The sequence below is a fragment of the Hetaerina americana genome, unplaced genomic scaffold, assembly GCF_022747635.1.
Source record: "Hetaerina americana unplaced genomic scaffold, ioHetAmer1.1.p SCAF_2, whole genome shotgun sequence".
Lineage (NCBI taxonomy): Eukaryota > Metazoa > Arthropoda > Insecta > Odonata > Calopterygidae > Hetaerina > Hetaerina americana.
In genome coordinates this window covers 53,658,694-53,673,456 of record NW_027286763.1, presented here as the reverse complement: position 1 = coordinate 53,673,456, position 14,763 = coordinate 53,658,694, and the positions used below count along the sequence as shown (strand labels likewise).

Below are 14,763 nucleotides of genomic sequence, written 5' to 3'. Positions count from 1 at the left end.
CATGCTATCAGCAAGTATACTTGCATGATATATGAATCTTCTTGTACAAGAAATTCTATCAGATGAGCGTAATAAATATCTGACAAGCGTAAAAAAAGTTATCTTGAACTCTACAAAGAGTTGAAAATAAACGATTCGCGAACCCTGGTTTTAAAATATCAACAGGAAACATAGTTGAAAATTCGCGGGAAAACCAATCTGAAAAAGAAATATTTCCTCGATCACATCTATGCAAATATCTCTATAGAGCACACACTCTCTGTGTGTGCATTTAAGCTAGCATGAATCTTTATTTCTCGTTCAGAGAGCACATTTTTTTCCGAAGATCTCCGAAGGAAAAATCACGTTCACCGTATATCGATTACTTGTACCAAATCTATCTGTTAAGTCACACAATATATTCACAGCGAAGAATTCAACGCGGCGAAAGAATTGCCAATTCCATGCAGCATGCGATCGAACAGAAAGGACAAAAGTATGCAACAAACCCAAGTCAAGTGTGATGGAAAGACGGAGAGACAATGGTGGAGGGGATTGATAGTGAGATCTATACAGACGAAAGTGCATGCAGAATCTCAATGCGAGATTACATAAAATAAAAAGCTCACGCAGAAGCTACGGGACGGAAACGGGGCCGGGAGAGGGGGTGGCGCGCCGATCTGTGAATCGGCATCGACTATCAACCAACCTCCACCCCCCCCCCCCGACCCGATCTCCTCCGCGACCGGGTTCTGAATGCGTGTCCCATGCATTTTCACGTCGGTCCACCCGGCGAAATGCAATACCCGCCCGGGGATGCGACCGCCGACGAGGTCGAGACAAAAAGTAAGATCATGCGACGGAGTAGAAGCGTATGAGAAGTGTCAGTGAGGAAGAAATTGAATATTTTGAGCAGGCAAGTTGCACGTGCACACAAAATAATGAAAGCTCACAGAGAGAGAAAAAAAATGTCCCGTGTTAAACTGAAGGACAACAACAACAACAACAGTGAGAAATTCAGTGTGAGAACAATGAAAGCGTGTCAGCAGAGAGTTGCTTAGAGAACACTCAAAAGAACAGGACGTTCCGGTGAATATGGCAGCACACAAACGGGGAAACTCACGTGAGATGTGGTGCGGGGTCAAAGTGGTAAAAAGATTAATTATTATGCATCTGTGAATTCCAGTACAATAAAAACCCTTGGAGAGGATAAGAAAAAAAAACAGGAACATGTTACAGCGACTCTTTTTACTCTTTAATTATTTTGAGAGAAAAAAAAGAATGATAAACTGTGAACCTGTTTATCACTATTCTTTTTTAAGAGTCGCGAGTAGATCTGCTAACATTTTTTAAAAAATATGCACTAGGCACAATTTCACGTAAACAGGCTCAAACACGCGCACACAAACACACACGCACACACATACACTGTGGCCATATTAGAGACACAAACCGACTGCCACTGCACGCAAGCACAGGGAAGTCGGTCTGTGCTGGCGAAATGAACAGTGGGTAACACTAAACAGATGGAAATGTTGAGGTGGGAGGAGGGAACACCCTATTCTAACATTGCACACACATATTTGGAAAAACACACCAAACAAATAGCCACTATTTTCAATTGGAATATTTTCTTTGGAAAGTATATGTGTTTACACACACTATTGAAAGATTGCAGAACTTAAAAGTAACACTTAAAAAACACATAAAGCACAAATAGGTGCTATTATCAGAAACCACAAACGGATATGTACACACGACAAGTATATTGATTCGCAGGCAACATCCAGGCACCCATTGTAAACATTCTAGAGGGAGACAACAGTAATGAAATGAGTTATGAATTTGATGAGCGCGTTTAGTGATTGCAATGATTTATGGTCATGATGATCATTTTCGGGCTGTAATGATGGAATCTTCCTTCTTGTCTAAAAATGATTCAAAATGTTTTCATTTTTAGAAACATTAGAGCGAGTTATACAAATCAATTTAAAATGAGAATTTCTATTTTTTGGAAAGATTAATAAATAAAAGTTAATGGTAGGAAAGGAGAGTATAAAGGAAAACGTATATGCAATTCTTGAATAAATATCAAGCTGTATGTAAAACACAAGAGTTTCCTTTTCGTTAGAAAAATCCATTGAAACATATAGCACATGGAAACAAACTTCAGTATGACATATGAATTCAGCTACTTTATATTTTACCAACGGTAAATTTCTCTCACAAAGTCACCCACCAGTTCTCTTTTCTTGATTTAATATTTCTGACTAATATATATTAGAATCATTAGTTTGGAATGTTTGTACTTAATCCGTTATATCAATTTTTGTTTCCCCAAAAAATTATAGCTATAAACAGAATTAAATCAAAGGTCGAGTCATCACATGATCTGGGAGAAAAAGAAATTTTTTAGAAGGTCAAGTAAACATTGCATGTCTTAACGATCAACTATTTACTTTTTCATCTAATACATATCTACCAGGAAAAAAATATTTTCATTCTTTTAGCTTTTCATTTTCATAAAATTTACGAGAGGGCGTCGGAATGAGAAAAATGAATGGCAATTTTAATTATTAAGAGAATCCAAAAGAGTATGCCCAAGGAAATTAAATTGATACAAAAACAAGTTATGATGGAGTTTAATTTGAAAACTTTCTCGGAGTTAACTCCTTTGAAGAAGGGAAATAAGGATATTTATCAGTACATTTAGACCATTAAAAACCCAATGAAAATGCCAATTATTGCGTTCCTCGAGAAACAGAGGGGGAAGAGTTAAAGCTTAAAGGACTGTTTGATTCGGACGAAACGCAAATAAAACAGCGGCCACCACGAGCACTCCCTCCCCGCACGCCCTATCAAAATAATCGACCGCGAAGGGATCGTAGGGAGGAGTCTTGAAAGGGGAGGGTAGGAGTGATGGTTATAATGCTCTGTGGTGTTTTCTTTTATCTCCCCCACCTTGAGCGCTTGAGCCGGGACGCAGAGGGCAAAATGGTTGTGTACGGGGAGGAAGGGGAGAGAGGGCGAAGGGGTTCTGGGAGAGGGAAGACAGATCCGTTAGGGACTTGGAGACTGCAGAGATCTCAAGCACCCACTCGGCGAATTATTCCACGAAAATAAATGGAGGCTGAAGAAGGGTGGAAAAGGGAGGGAAGGTTCCACCTGGGGGATGGGATGCCAGGAGAGAAAACATTCACTTTTAACGTGATAATCTGCAAGTCGTCACAGGGGTGCGTGGCAGGGTGTGTCAACTCACCTGAGGAATTTATGTATATTTATGAAGGACATAATTTAGAATTTCAGCATTAATCTGATGATATTTTACTTTTGAGCAGTAAAAAAGGACTGTTTTCTCTTGATGTAATAGTGAAAGGGAAAAGCAACAGGGTCCTAATCGTTGATAGAACTACCTTTTCACTAGGATATTTTTGGAATAATTTGGTAATATTGTACTTGCCAGTACTGACAAGATTATTTTGGATTGATTTTTCTCTTGTTGTGACGGCCAAAAGAGAGAGACTTGTTACCTATATCAGCAATGACAACAGTTGATTATCTCTAGTTTCTAATAGTGGGGATGTTCTACAAAAGCAATGTGGGGTTAAAATATTCCTCTTCGTGACAGCATCTAGCTCAGATCGTTTGCATTTATCCAGTGGGTTAAGCCGTGCATGTAATCTTCGTGCCTCCAGCGGCTCGCATCACGGGTTTTCCAATATAGGAGGAGGAGGCGGGAGGCTGTTGAGGGACGAAGGGGTTTAATTCGCAGGAAGGGGGAGATGGAGAAGAGCCGGGCTCGAGAGACGAGGAAAATTGGATTCATAATCCTTAGGTTATTCGTGAGAGAGGAGGAAGAGTTGTGTGGTGTCTTTCTAGATTGTCTCTGTCCGCGACACGGTGAACCGGGAAAGGGGAGCGGGGGTCGGCGGCAGGGGGTGTAGTGTCGCTAAGGGGGGAGGTGGGTGACACGGCGGGGTGAGGAGTGATGGGTCGAAGGTTCGCGAATAGGAGGAAGAGTGGGCGGAGGGGAAAGAACTGGGGAGGTTTTGTTTGTCGTCGTCTTCTGAGCCTCCCACAGAGGGGGTTTGCCCTCTCCTCCCTCCCACGGGGGTCTCCCTCCTGCATCCCACACCCGTTCCCAAACAAAAGAGTGTGGTTTGGGGTGGGACGGGTTGAGGGAAAGGGTTGGAGAGGTCGAAGGGGAGAGCTTCGGTGTACACGTACGTGTGTGTGTGTAAGAGGAAAGCGTGAGGGAGGCCCGTGAGTGTTGCGCAAACAAAAGGGGAACGTAATGGAAGCAGGGTAGCGGGGGACGACGGATGGTGTTCCCATGTGTGCGCTCGTGTGTGAGCGTGTGAGTGTTTGTGTGTTCGGGCGTGTGTGCATGTGGCGAGCACGGGAGAACGAGGGAAGGGAAATGATCCGGGTCGGGTGGAGGTATCTTGGTCAAGATCCCAAAATTCATAAAAAACGGAATTATTGGAACGGGATCGTACGAATGGCCCCTCGACCTTTCACCCACTCGTGACGTGAAAACTTCCACCGTCCGTTTGAAAATCATTGAATGAAGCACGTTCGACTGGTATCTAGCGGAGGAAGATCATGTAAGAAGGTGACTATTTGAAATGGTGGAGTTTTTTGCGCGAAAATTTTCAGTTAGATAGGACGGTAAGTGTAACAAGAAACCTTGGAATCGACTCCACCAAACGGTTTAACCACACGATGGACTGTAAATTCCCGATCAACCATCACAACATATTTTAATATAGGCAAGATTATCTTTTAATGCAATTTGAATTTTACTTTTGTAGCTGAATGGAAAAAAGACAAAAATCAAGCAATGAACCGTCAATTGAGGATAAGGCATCCGTGGTTAATGCTATGAACTTCGCTAAAGAAAATTGAATACGCGCATAGCAGATATGCTTAGCATTCGGTCAGGATGGAAGTGAAAGACGATAATGGAGAAAGGAAAAAAATATGTGATGAGAGAGGAAAAATCAAAGTGGGTCGAAAGACGATGACTTAAGGAGATGAGAAGAGGAATAGAAAGCGAGAAGAAGTAGATGAAGCGGCTAAAGAGAATACTGTGAGAATAAGGGAATAGATAGGTTTACATATTTAATGAATGTGTTTAAGGAGAGCTTCAACCACATCTCCTTCGCTTCGACCGAATAGTTTCCTTTCGGTCGAGCGAGCGGAAAGAGCGAATGGGACGATAGCGAGGACCAAATAAAGGAACCATTGTTTACGAGATAAGGAAAATAAAATAAGGAATAAAAATCAGCGATTCGGAGTAATTTATGCCAGAGTTCAATTGGTGGGAAGAAGCTGAGGTCGCGCGATCAATGTTGTTGCCGGAGAATGTCCTCTCCGAGCGGTTGAATGGGCCTGAAAGTTAGGGCAAGGCGCACAGGGGGAGGGGGGGATTTCTTATTCTTCCAATTTGGAAAGGGAAATGATTCACTCGACGGAAATTGTATCAAATGGAAATAAAAGGGAAGGAGTCCATATTCACAAACGGATAACACATAAGATTTGGAATAACATTTAAATCACTCCAGTAAAATCACGCCGAGAATATGATCTGAAAAATATTGAATCTTATTTCATAAAATAAGAAGGAATGAGTAGGAAGTTGTCTTACATTACCAAAAGGGAGGGGTTGAAATAGATCATCATGACCATAATGATGGTGAATTGTGATGTAAATGCAAAAATTACAGGTGGAAAGAGATTGAAGCGATAAGATATATCTACAATGGCCAACAACACATATTTGGGACGGTTTTGAATTTCATTGGTATTGAAATTTAAGCCTATTCATCATTCAAATATTGAATTGAAGAAGGTATAAGACGTAAAAGTTTTATCGGTATAAAAATAACGATAAAAATTTAAGATTTTTGGTCCTTTCGTTTAATTTTCATTTCGAGAATAAATCATGCCAAATATATTAAAATTATTATTCCCGCGCTCTTAATTCAATATCAGTTTTAAAAAAACATGAAGGGACGAATCTTGTAAAAGTGTATTGTCGGATTCATGAGCTTTACTCGGATTATTCATGGCAGACTACTTGAGAGATACCGACAGGAGACAAAGCACAATTCAAAACTGTTCCAAATGTGGCCAGAAATTGGACGTCAAAAATCGTGCTATAGAACTATAGCCAGGGTGCGTTGTCCCCTCATAGTTTGATAAAAAAAGATCGTTAACTCTGAACAAAAACACCTTTACACACATAGGAACATTGATCAGGACCATTGCTGGATTTCCAAAATATATCTTACAATCAATGCACAAGATATATCTCAGTTGCTCAAGTGATATTTCTAAATTTCTTCGCGTATGTTTTCACCAATTATATGAGTAAAATTTGGTTTTGGTCCATTGCATTAGTCAATCACGGGAAAATTATGGAAAATTGATTATATTTGTAAAACTTATTTCCAAATATTTTTATTTGGGGTCCCTGGCCCTGTCTCGTATCAAATCTGTCGAAAATTCAACGTGGAGAAAAATATTATGAACTTTAAAATCGAAAAACAGGACCAGTAAATAGTACATGAAACCACAATGGACACTTTCAATTGCAAAGTAGTCGTTTTTCCGAAAAAGGAAATTCGATTTACTCTGGCTTGAGACTATCTTAATGCAACTTGCGAGATTAAATATTACACAAATATATCAAGAAAGGTTCCGTCCATGAGTGACAGAAAGTAATTGAATTTTAACCAAAACGTCCATATTTTTTAGTATTTTTGTCCCCTAATTCTATGCGGAAATTATATCAAAAAAGTATTAGGAAAAAATTTTATATTATTTTGATTGTTTTTCATTGCATGGGCATGTAGACAATGGAGGTATACTTATCTTGCATATTGAAACCTTTATTTGATTCATATAATACCATAACTCATAAAAACAGAAAAACATGAATTATTCCAAATGTCCATGTCAAATGTTTTTAGATTTTTGATTTGTTTTTGGATTTAATGATCACTACAAATGGAAACCAAGCAATGTGCAAGAAGAGATGCAATTTCTATAACACACGACTAAACACTAAATTCCATGTATACATTCATCTGGCCACAATCAAGAAAAAAAAGTGGTAGTGTGTAGGATGAGTATCTATGAAGGCAAAGATAGGATAAGTGAATATGGCACACACACACGCTCACAAAATAATAACTAACTAGTGAGAAATGTTTGAAAGCACTTACTGTTTTTCTTGTACAGGAGTATCTCGAACTGATCGTGGAGTTGTTTCTCAAGGACCTCGTCGATCCTCGAGATGGTTTCTTTGTCTGTCAGCTCACCGTACATGAAACTGCACCGACAGGACTTCTGCATAACCTGTTAAAGTTAACGAAAATAGTTCTACCAGTTTTAATCAAGGGACATTGCAGGAGCGATAACTCTAAAAATTAGAGTTAACCCGGCACACGAATGAGGTAAAGTCTCCGTGGGGTTTTCACCGGGTCAGGATTTTATCTGCCGACGTTTTGATGACTAACTCATTCATCATTGACGCCATGAAGGCGATGACCAAGTTAGTCATCGAAACGTTGGCAGCTGAAGTGATGATTTCACCGCAAGTACAAAATTCTTGTGGCAGTTCAATGAATAATTAAAGCCAACGATTACGTGCCTAAATTAAGCAACCAAAAATATTTAAAGCACGAAGGTTTGGAACTAAAATGATATTTCTGTAGAGAATATGTATTTTTGACTATGCCTGATGGAAAATAACACTTACTTTTAGAGAAGCATAAATTGTGATATCATTTACACGTATATAAATGTCGAGATACGTCGTATTCAGAGGCATACTATGCAGATTAATTCCGATTCTGCAGTTTATAATCTACACTCGAAAAGCCTATTTGCAGCTGTAGGAAATCTTGACAAGCATAAGACCGAGAATTAACATATGTTAACCAGTGTAAAAAAGAATTTCAACTCACCTAAGGCTACATACATTATTGCTCAGGCACAATAAAATTTACGGATAAACGAATTAAGGAACATTTCAAAAAGGGGAATGTGTCATTTATCATGATCACTATAAATGGAAACCAAGCAATAAATAAAAGGGAAAACATCAAAGGCTGACACAGTGTATGCATATAAACAAATATTACATGCTAGGCATGTATTTTAATTTAAAATGAACGCATTGTTACCATTTTATCGATATATATATACCGCAAACTACTGCGTTTATTGTTTTAAGTTGTCGTTAATGTAAAATCAATCTTCACAACGATCTTCACTGAGCACTTTGCAATAATTTATGTGGTTTTAGGTAATTTTTATTCACTAGACTTAAATTTTTCTCGTCTGATATTTTGAGGGGACGTAATTATCACTATACCTTTTTTGCATATGTAGAATGGGCATTGAAAATTTTATGGAGATAATATCAAGATATGGAAATGAGAAGGAAGAATAGTATTCATGGGGCGCAGATCACCGCACGGATCGAAAAGTAAAAATTATGACCTGATTTTAAGGGAACGGGGTTTAAATCTAGGGGACCCTATAATTGCATGCAATGACATAGTTTTTAGAATCCTTACCTCTGCTCTGTTGTAGCCGGAGATTTTGCAGAAGGATTCATTGCAGTAGACAATTGGAAAGTCCACGATCTGAGCATTTGCCAAGAGGAAACTGCTATCAGCTGAAAGGGAAGAGAGGGATAATTAGTTTTTTAACATTCCATTTGAAAGGCAAAAATGCTTAATATTTCGTATTAAGTGCTAAATTTTAACAAACTAGTTAGATAAAGCAAAAGGGTTGATTATAGATCTAACATATGATCCACAGTGAATATATCTCAGATGAATGACTATTTTTGGTGTTCAACTTTGGAAGACACATAACTTAATTCCATGGACTTATTTACAAAAAATATGATCCCAATTTTGTTTCATCCTGCCGCGGGGTTAAATATAAACCAAAATGTGGTAATTCTGCAAGCTTGTCCGTAAGTTCAATAAAAATAACCATCGAGTAATTTCTCATAAACATAGCGAGGCATCCCTTCTATGATTGATTAGGGTTAATAAACGAATTTTGAAATCCGTATTCCCAATTACAGTATCTATATACTGTTTACGGCATAGACTCGTTGTATATTACTTCTCACAAGAACTGTAACGAAATGAAATAATTTTTCAAAGGAGTTTCTGCACCGTTTATTATGATACGTGAAAAAAATTTAATTAGGACATCTCATCCAGTTTATGTCAATCTAACCTCTCAGAAATGAAAATACCCGAATTAAGGTTGCTGGAAAGCAAGTGAAAATTGGGTGTTATATAATCTTTCTTGATATTGCAGAAAGTTTAAAAGATTATTGTATATACTACTGTTAGAAGACCTCAAATGGAGTTTCTACGTTTAATATAATTGGGGTATAAATAAGCAGCTAGTGTTATTCGGCCGAGAAGCGTTATTTCATATTTCATTTTTGACACACATGGGATTAACGTAGCGTGACATAACGATCAATTTGATTAGAAAATCAATGCAAGTTTCAAAATGGGACCTGTTTAGAAATCAACAGAGACGAGAACGTGAAACGCTTGGTTTATATTATTTTTAAACCATCTTGGTTAAGTCAGATCAAATTTGTTTCAAGCTCAATTGTTTATTTGACAGATCAAATTTCTATTAGCTTTCCGGATCACGGTTATTAAATAATATTAATAGATACCAGGTCGTGTAAGGTATTAAGGGATGACTACTACATTTAGAGCCCGCTTCTATCCGCAAGCAATCGGTGATGGCAACCAAGTATGTTAAAGTTCTCTTTTCCTAATCCAATGCCTTAAAACGTTTTCCTAACTATTTCCTTTGCACGACATACAATGCTGATTCTAATGACGGTAATCAGATGGTTGGTGCACGAGACATGAATGTAATTGTAAATTACGTTGAAAGGAATCACTTAATGTGAAGCCGTTTGGCTTCTACGATCTTAAAAAGGAAACTTGCAAAATTTCTGACTGCAGTTGGAGATAAGTTGTGAAAACTAATTGCCTCAATTCGGCCACTACACACGTCGTAAGCATTAGAAAGGAAATTGTTACGGAGGGAGGATTTCCTCATAGAAGGGAAGCATTCAACCGAATGAAAGTACGACCGCTACTCTCACATTCATTCCCTTTAATGAGGTAAGACATCGGGTCTATTCCAGCCGGGAGCAGTTTGCAGTCTGCATAATCTGGAGCTTCCTTCCTTCTACTCCAGCAAACTTCATTAGTTCTAGCGGAAGATTTACGTCACGGAAAATTTTTTCTCGGCCAAGGACTGGCAATCGTCACCCATTTCTGTATGCAGTCGGAAATTTTACACAAAGAAAAAACCACGCCTTCAAAACTACAAGAAAACATTTCCCTCATTCACAGCTGGTTAGTTTTATCGTCCAGTTGGCGCAAAACACCAATACTACGCCATATATTTGTTGCTGTTTTCATTCAAATGGAGCATATCCATCGTCGTACCTCAAAGGACTTGTGGCATAAAGGTTGGTGTAGGATGAAAAATCTATTAGGAATCAGAAGTCTTCGGTGTTAAGTTAAAATCAAGCGAAATTTCGTAAAATTCATAAAAATATGATTGAAATAGTAATAATTAACAAATTCTAATTTTTTGTCACCTTTTTCCGCATAATATGCGGCGTTTTTACGAAGTAGTCTACGTCTTATCTGCTAGCCGCCACAAGGATGTGTAGCAGGGAGTGTAAGGCCATTATCCAGCAATTACGGCAATCGATGATTTGTGATTTTTGGCATTTGAAAGTTAACATTTTCGCTATGGATCCTGCTGAATTAGTCTCGCATTCTGCGAGGGGAAAAATGATTCCTCATATCGGACATAATTCTGTCTTAAATTTTCGTTTTGGTATTGCTTTCCACTTTCCATTGTAATGTGTCAGTAAAGTAATGTCACCTATGCTATCGTCTAAATCAAAGAATTTGTATTCATCTGTGGTTTTAACTCGTGTATGTTAATATTATCCCCAATATCCCAAATAACCAAGCTATTGAATATTCATATAATGCATTCTCTTCAAACACAACGAGTAAACAGTCAGCTGTTTTCTGCATCCTCCTGAATGTCGAAATTAAATCTATCTGTGAATGGCCGTTAGCTTTTGACTCGTGTTCCAGTTGACGTAAATTCAACGCGAAATAAAGCCTATCATAGCTTGTTCACTTATGAACTTTTCCTCTACTCGGCAATGTTCCTGTAGTGCCTTCACTATGTTAGATCTGATGATTTGCGCCTCCCTAGTATTTTAATTGATCCTTCAATCTTTTCCGAGTCCATAGATGTAAGCGTGTAAAGATAAATTTTCCAGGGAAATTATTACTAATGTCAAAGACGAGCATAGATCATTGAATTAATTCTTTCACAAACACAGTCAAAAATTGATAAATATCTATTGCCTTTTTATCATTTTTAAATTTTTTCCAATAATGACGCCACAACGGTTTAACTTTTTCTTACAGTACTCAATTTAAGCATGATTGCTTTGCACTGTCAACGTTTCCCATGGTGTAATGACACCACATACTCAAGTACTACTAGCGATCAAAACCAATTTCCACAAAATTTCCAAAATATTGAAATGAAAATCAATTAAGGTGTTTTGATGAATAGATGATTATGTCTAAGAACAGCAGTAATTCCTTTCCAGTTTTGGATGTTTAAGTATAATTATAATTTTTTAGTTAGCTTTAATTAGTGGCGACCTGTTTTCTTTTACTTATCGCTAATCTGAATTCCTATCTGAGTGTCGTTTTCGACTTGAAACTTTGATTGGGGTTCTGAGGACCAATGCAGAGGATTGCACTTAAGAATTTACGTCATCATCCGAAATGTAACCGTTTTCTTCCCTCAGTTTTGATTTGCGTCTATAAAAGTAATGACCAAGTTGCGGGGAAAGGTCATCTTAGCCAACGGTCAGTCTTCCTTGAGCAATATCTCTTTGCCGTATTTCCTGAAACACAAATGATTTATTCATTTAGACTTGTCCAAAAGTTCAAATTGTTCCAAGTGACCTTACTCCTTCGTTTATTGTTATGATCTGGAAATTGAATTGTACAGTATGTAAGTTATATTATATACCAATCTTCACTGTACGGTACACAAATTTGCAGTGCGAGCTGGATCACGTCTTGTTTTCTCCAATCTCTTGCTTTTTGTTGCAACTACCGCATTATTTGTAAATATCTATCCCAAATCTTCATCACAACTTGCACGGGTGACTTACACGCACTCATTGCACATATTATTCCAGAGAATTTTAAGTGATTAATACTACACCACATATTTTTGGCAATCCACACTAGACTCGTCCACCTTTTCCTTCCACTTAGATTGCAGCTCCTTAAAGCCAGCCCTTTCAGATGAGCTGCGCCTGTGGCGATATTCTTCAAGAATACTATACCCTTCCTTCCCAGAAGTGGAGGAGCCGAGGATGAAAGGAGTTTTAATCACTTTGTCCCTTTTGAGAGAGATTCACCTTCGAGACCCACAATCTAATGCTACAAAGGCTTCCGCCACGAAAGGGAGGTGGAATTGGGCACAGCGCGTAACACACACACACACACACACCCTTCAGAGATTTGCATGGCTTTTGGTGGCGGACGCGGAAAAGGGAAATAACTCAGGAAACAGAAGGGAAAGAGGATAACCCACGGCGACCGAGGGAGAGTGAGAAATGGAGGGTAGCGAGTGTGACCACCGAGAAGGAAGGTAGCCCCTGGTTGGAAGAGGGGAGAGGAAGCATGGGAGGAGAATGGCTCAATGGGGTAAAAGAGGATTTTGAGTGTGCGTGTGTGTGTGTGCTTGTGTGTATGGCAAAGGAGCTGGAAAGGCCGTCGAGTGATATCAGTTAAGTGGATCTTTCCCCGTTAGAGTGGGGAAGGGGTGGGAATGGGAGGGTTGGTTATTTCACTTCTCTCGAACCTCTAAAACTCTACCCTTCCTATCTTTTTCACTCCTATCACTTTCCTGTTTCATATCCCTCCACAAATAATCCCGGAATCTCCAAATCCCCTCCTTTCCAACATCCTCCCTCTTCCACCGCTGTCACCCCCTTCCTCCTCCCCTCAATCACTCCCACTTCTCATATTTTACCTTGTCTACAAGTTTCTTAAATACGTCGGGCTCGCCATCTTGCTTGCAGATCCCGCCACTCATCGATTTATTTCGAAGTGGGTGGTGGAAGGAGGGAAGACGGAGAGGAGGGGAGACAGAGTAGAGTGAGGAGAGGGAGTGAGTGATAAATTTCGTGAGGCATTCGAGAGAGAGAGAGAGGGAGATCCGAGTGAGGAATGAAGAGCGGGAATAAAAGGGAGTGGGGGGGGTTGGGGGCCGACCGCTTTTGCTTCTCCTCGGATCTAATCCAAGTGATTCCCGTGCGACGAAGATTGCGGGATGGGGGATCGAAGGAGTTAGTTCGGAGGGGCAAGCGGAACGACGGGGGCGAATGGGGGGAGGAGGGCGAAGTTGAGGAACGCATCGTTCTTGGGGAGTCTAGGTCATGGAGAAGAAAAGGTAGGATCACTTAGGCGATCCGAGGTGAATTAATTGTGGAGTGGAAGATTACACAACTTTACACCCCAGAGAACCCTAAACGAGATTATTAAGAGATTCCGGCAATGTTACTTCTTCCCGATTCCTTTTCGTCACTAAATACGTGTTCGGATCAGTGTGTTTGATTGTTATTTATCATTTGACGTTCCAATACTAATGCAGTGTTTTCTGTATTCTCGTTACAATCGGATGTAATTTTCAAGTTATTTTTCCCTTCCCCACCACAAATGCTATCACCGCTCTATAAATCTAAAGAGAATTATGAACTGAACGTCTTTTTGCATATCAGCATCAAGGATAAACTCACATATCATTTAATGTAATAAGGGCGTGTACAAACCGTCCATTTCCATTTATAAGAACGGGAGGAATACGATGAATCGTATTCCCCCCCCCCCCCCGCGAAGGACGATTTCTACCTGCACAGGTCTTTTATCCACAACTTCCATGATTTCCTCACATATTAGTAAATTAAACTTTTTCAGCGTCCAAGTATCGTTGAACAATATTTTGCATTTCTTTAGAGCATTAAAAGCTATACACATGTGAGCTAGGTGTAGGTAAATTAGGGCAGCTCAAGACAAATGGCAAGAAACTAAGGTCTTTGAGCTCGTGTCCAATATCCAAGCTGGAAAGTAAAAAAAAATACAGTAATCAATACGAAGTTTGAATTGATAGGTGAGCTTTGATAGAGCTTACCTCGTGCTAAGCCCTATCCGGTATGTGAGATTTATTGATAAGATGAGGGTAAGGGAAGCAGTTACTTTACACGAACCGTCTGTGATTTCCGAGGAAGATCTGGCACACAGGTGAGAGTGAGGTCGTACCTAGAGGCATTGCCCGGAATCAAAGCTGGACCTTCTAGTTAGTAGCCAAGCGCTCTACCCACTGAACTATCAAGTGTCCACAGAAAATATGTCGCCTTTCACTACTCTAGAGGACAGCAATTTATTTACTCCAGCTAACTAATAATATTAAATCCATTAGCGCTTGGAGGTTTTAAATTTAGTTAATAAATTCGGCTTAGTCATCAAATATTATAATATTAATTATTGAAGAATTTCAATGAAAATATGTTGATATAAATACATTACAAAACATAAAATAATGTAAGATTTTCTATGAAAAATTTGACGATACACTGTTTTGAAGTGATTAGTA

At 39.1% G+C, this 14,763-nt stretch overlaps 1 protein-coding gene across 9 annotated transcripts in view; it reads right to left on the bottom strand.

Moving 5' to 3' along the window:
* The window catches only part of eag (ether a go-go), a 604,077-nt gene that overhangs the window by 175,234 nt on the left and 414,080 nt on the right, over positions 1 to 14,763 (bottom strand). For all 9 annotated transcript variants that reach the window (XM_071584540.1, XM_071584544.1, XM_071584541.1 and 6 more), the window contains exons 4-5: positions 8,571 to 8,671; positions 7,212 to 7,344 (exon numbers count right to left, since the gene is read on the bottom strand). In XM_071584540.1, coding sequence (XP_071440641.1) covers positions 7,212 to 7,344; positions 8,571 to 8,671 — 234 coding nt within the window. The remainder of the gene's footprint in view (positions 1 to 7,211; positions 7,345 to 8,570; positions 8,672 to 14,763) is intronic.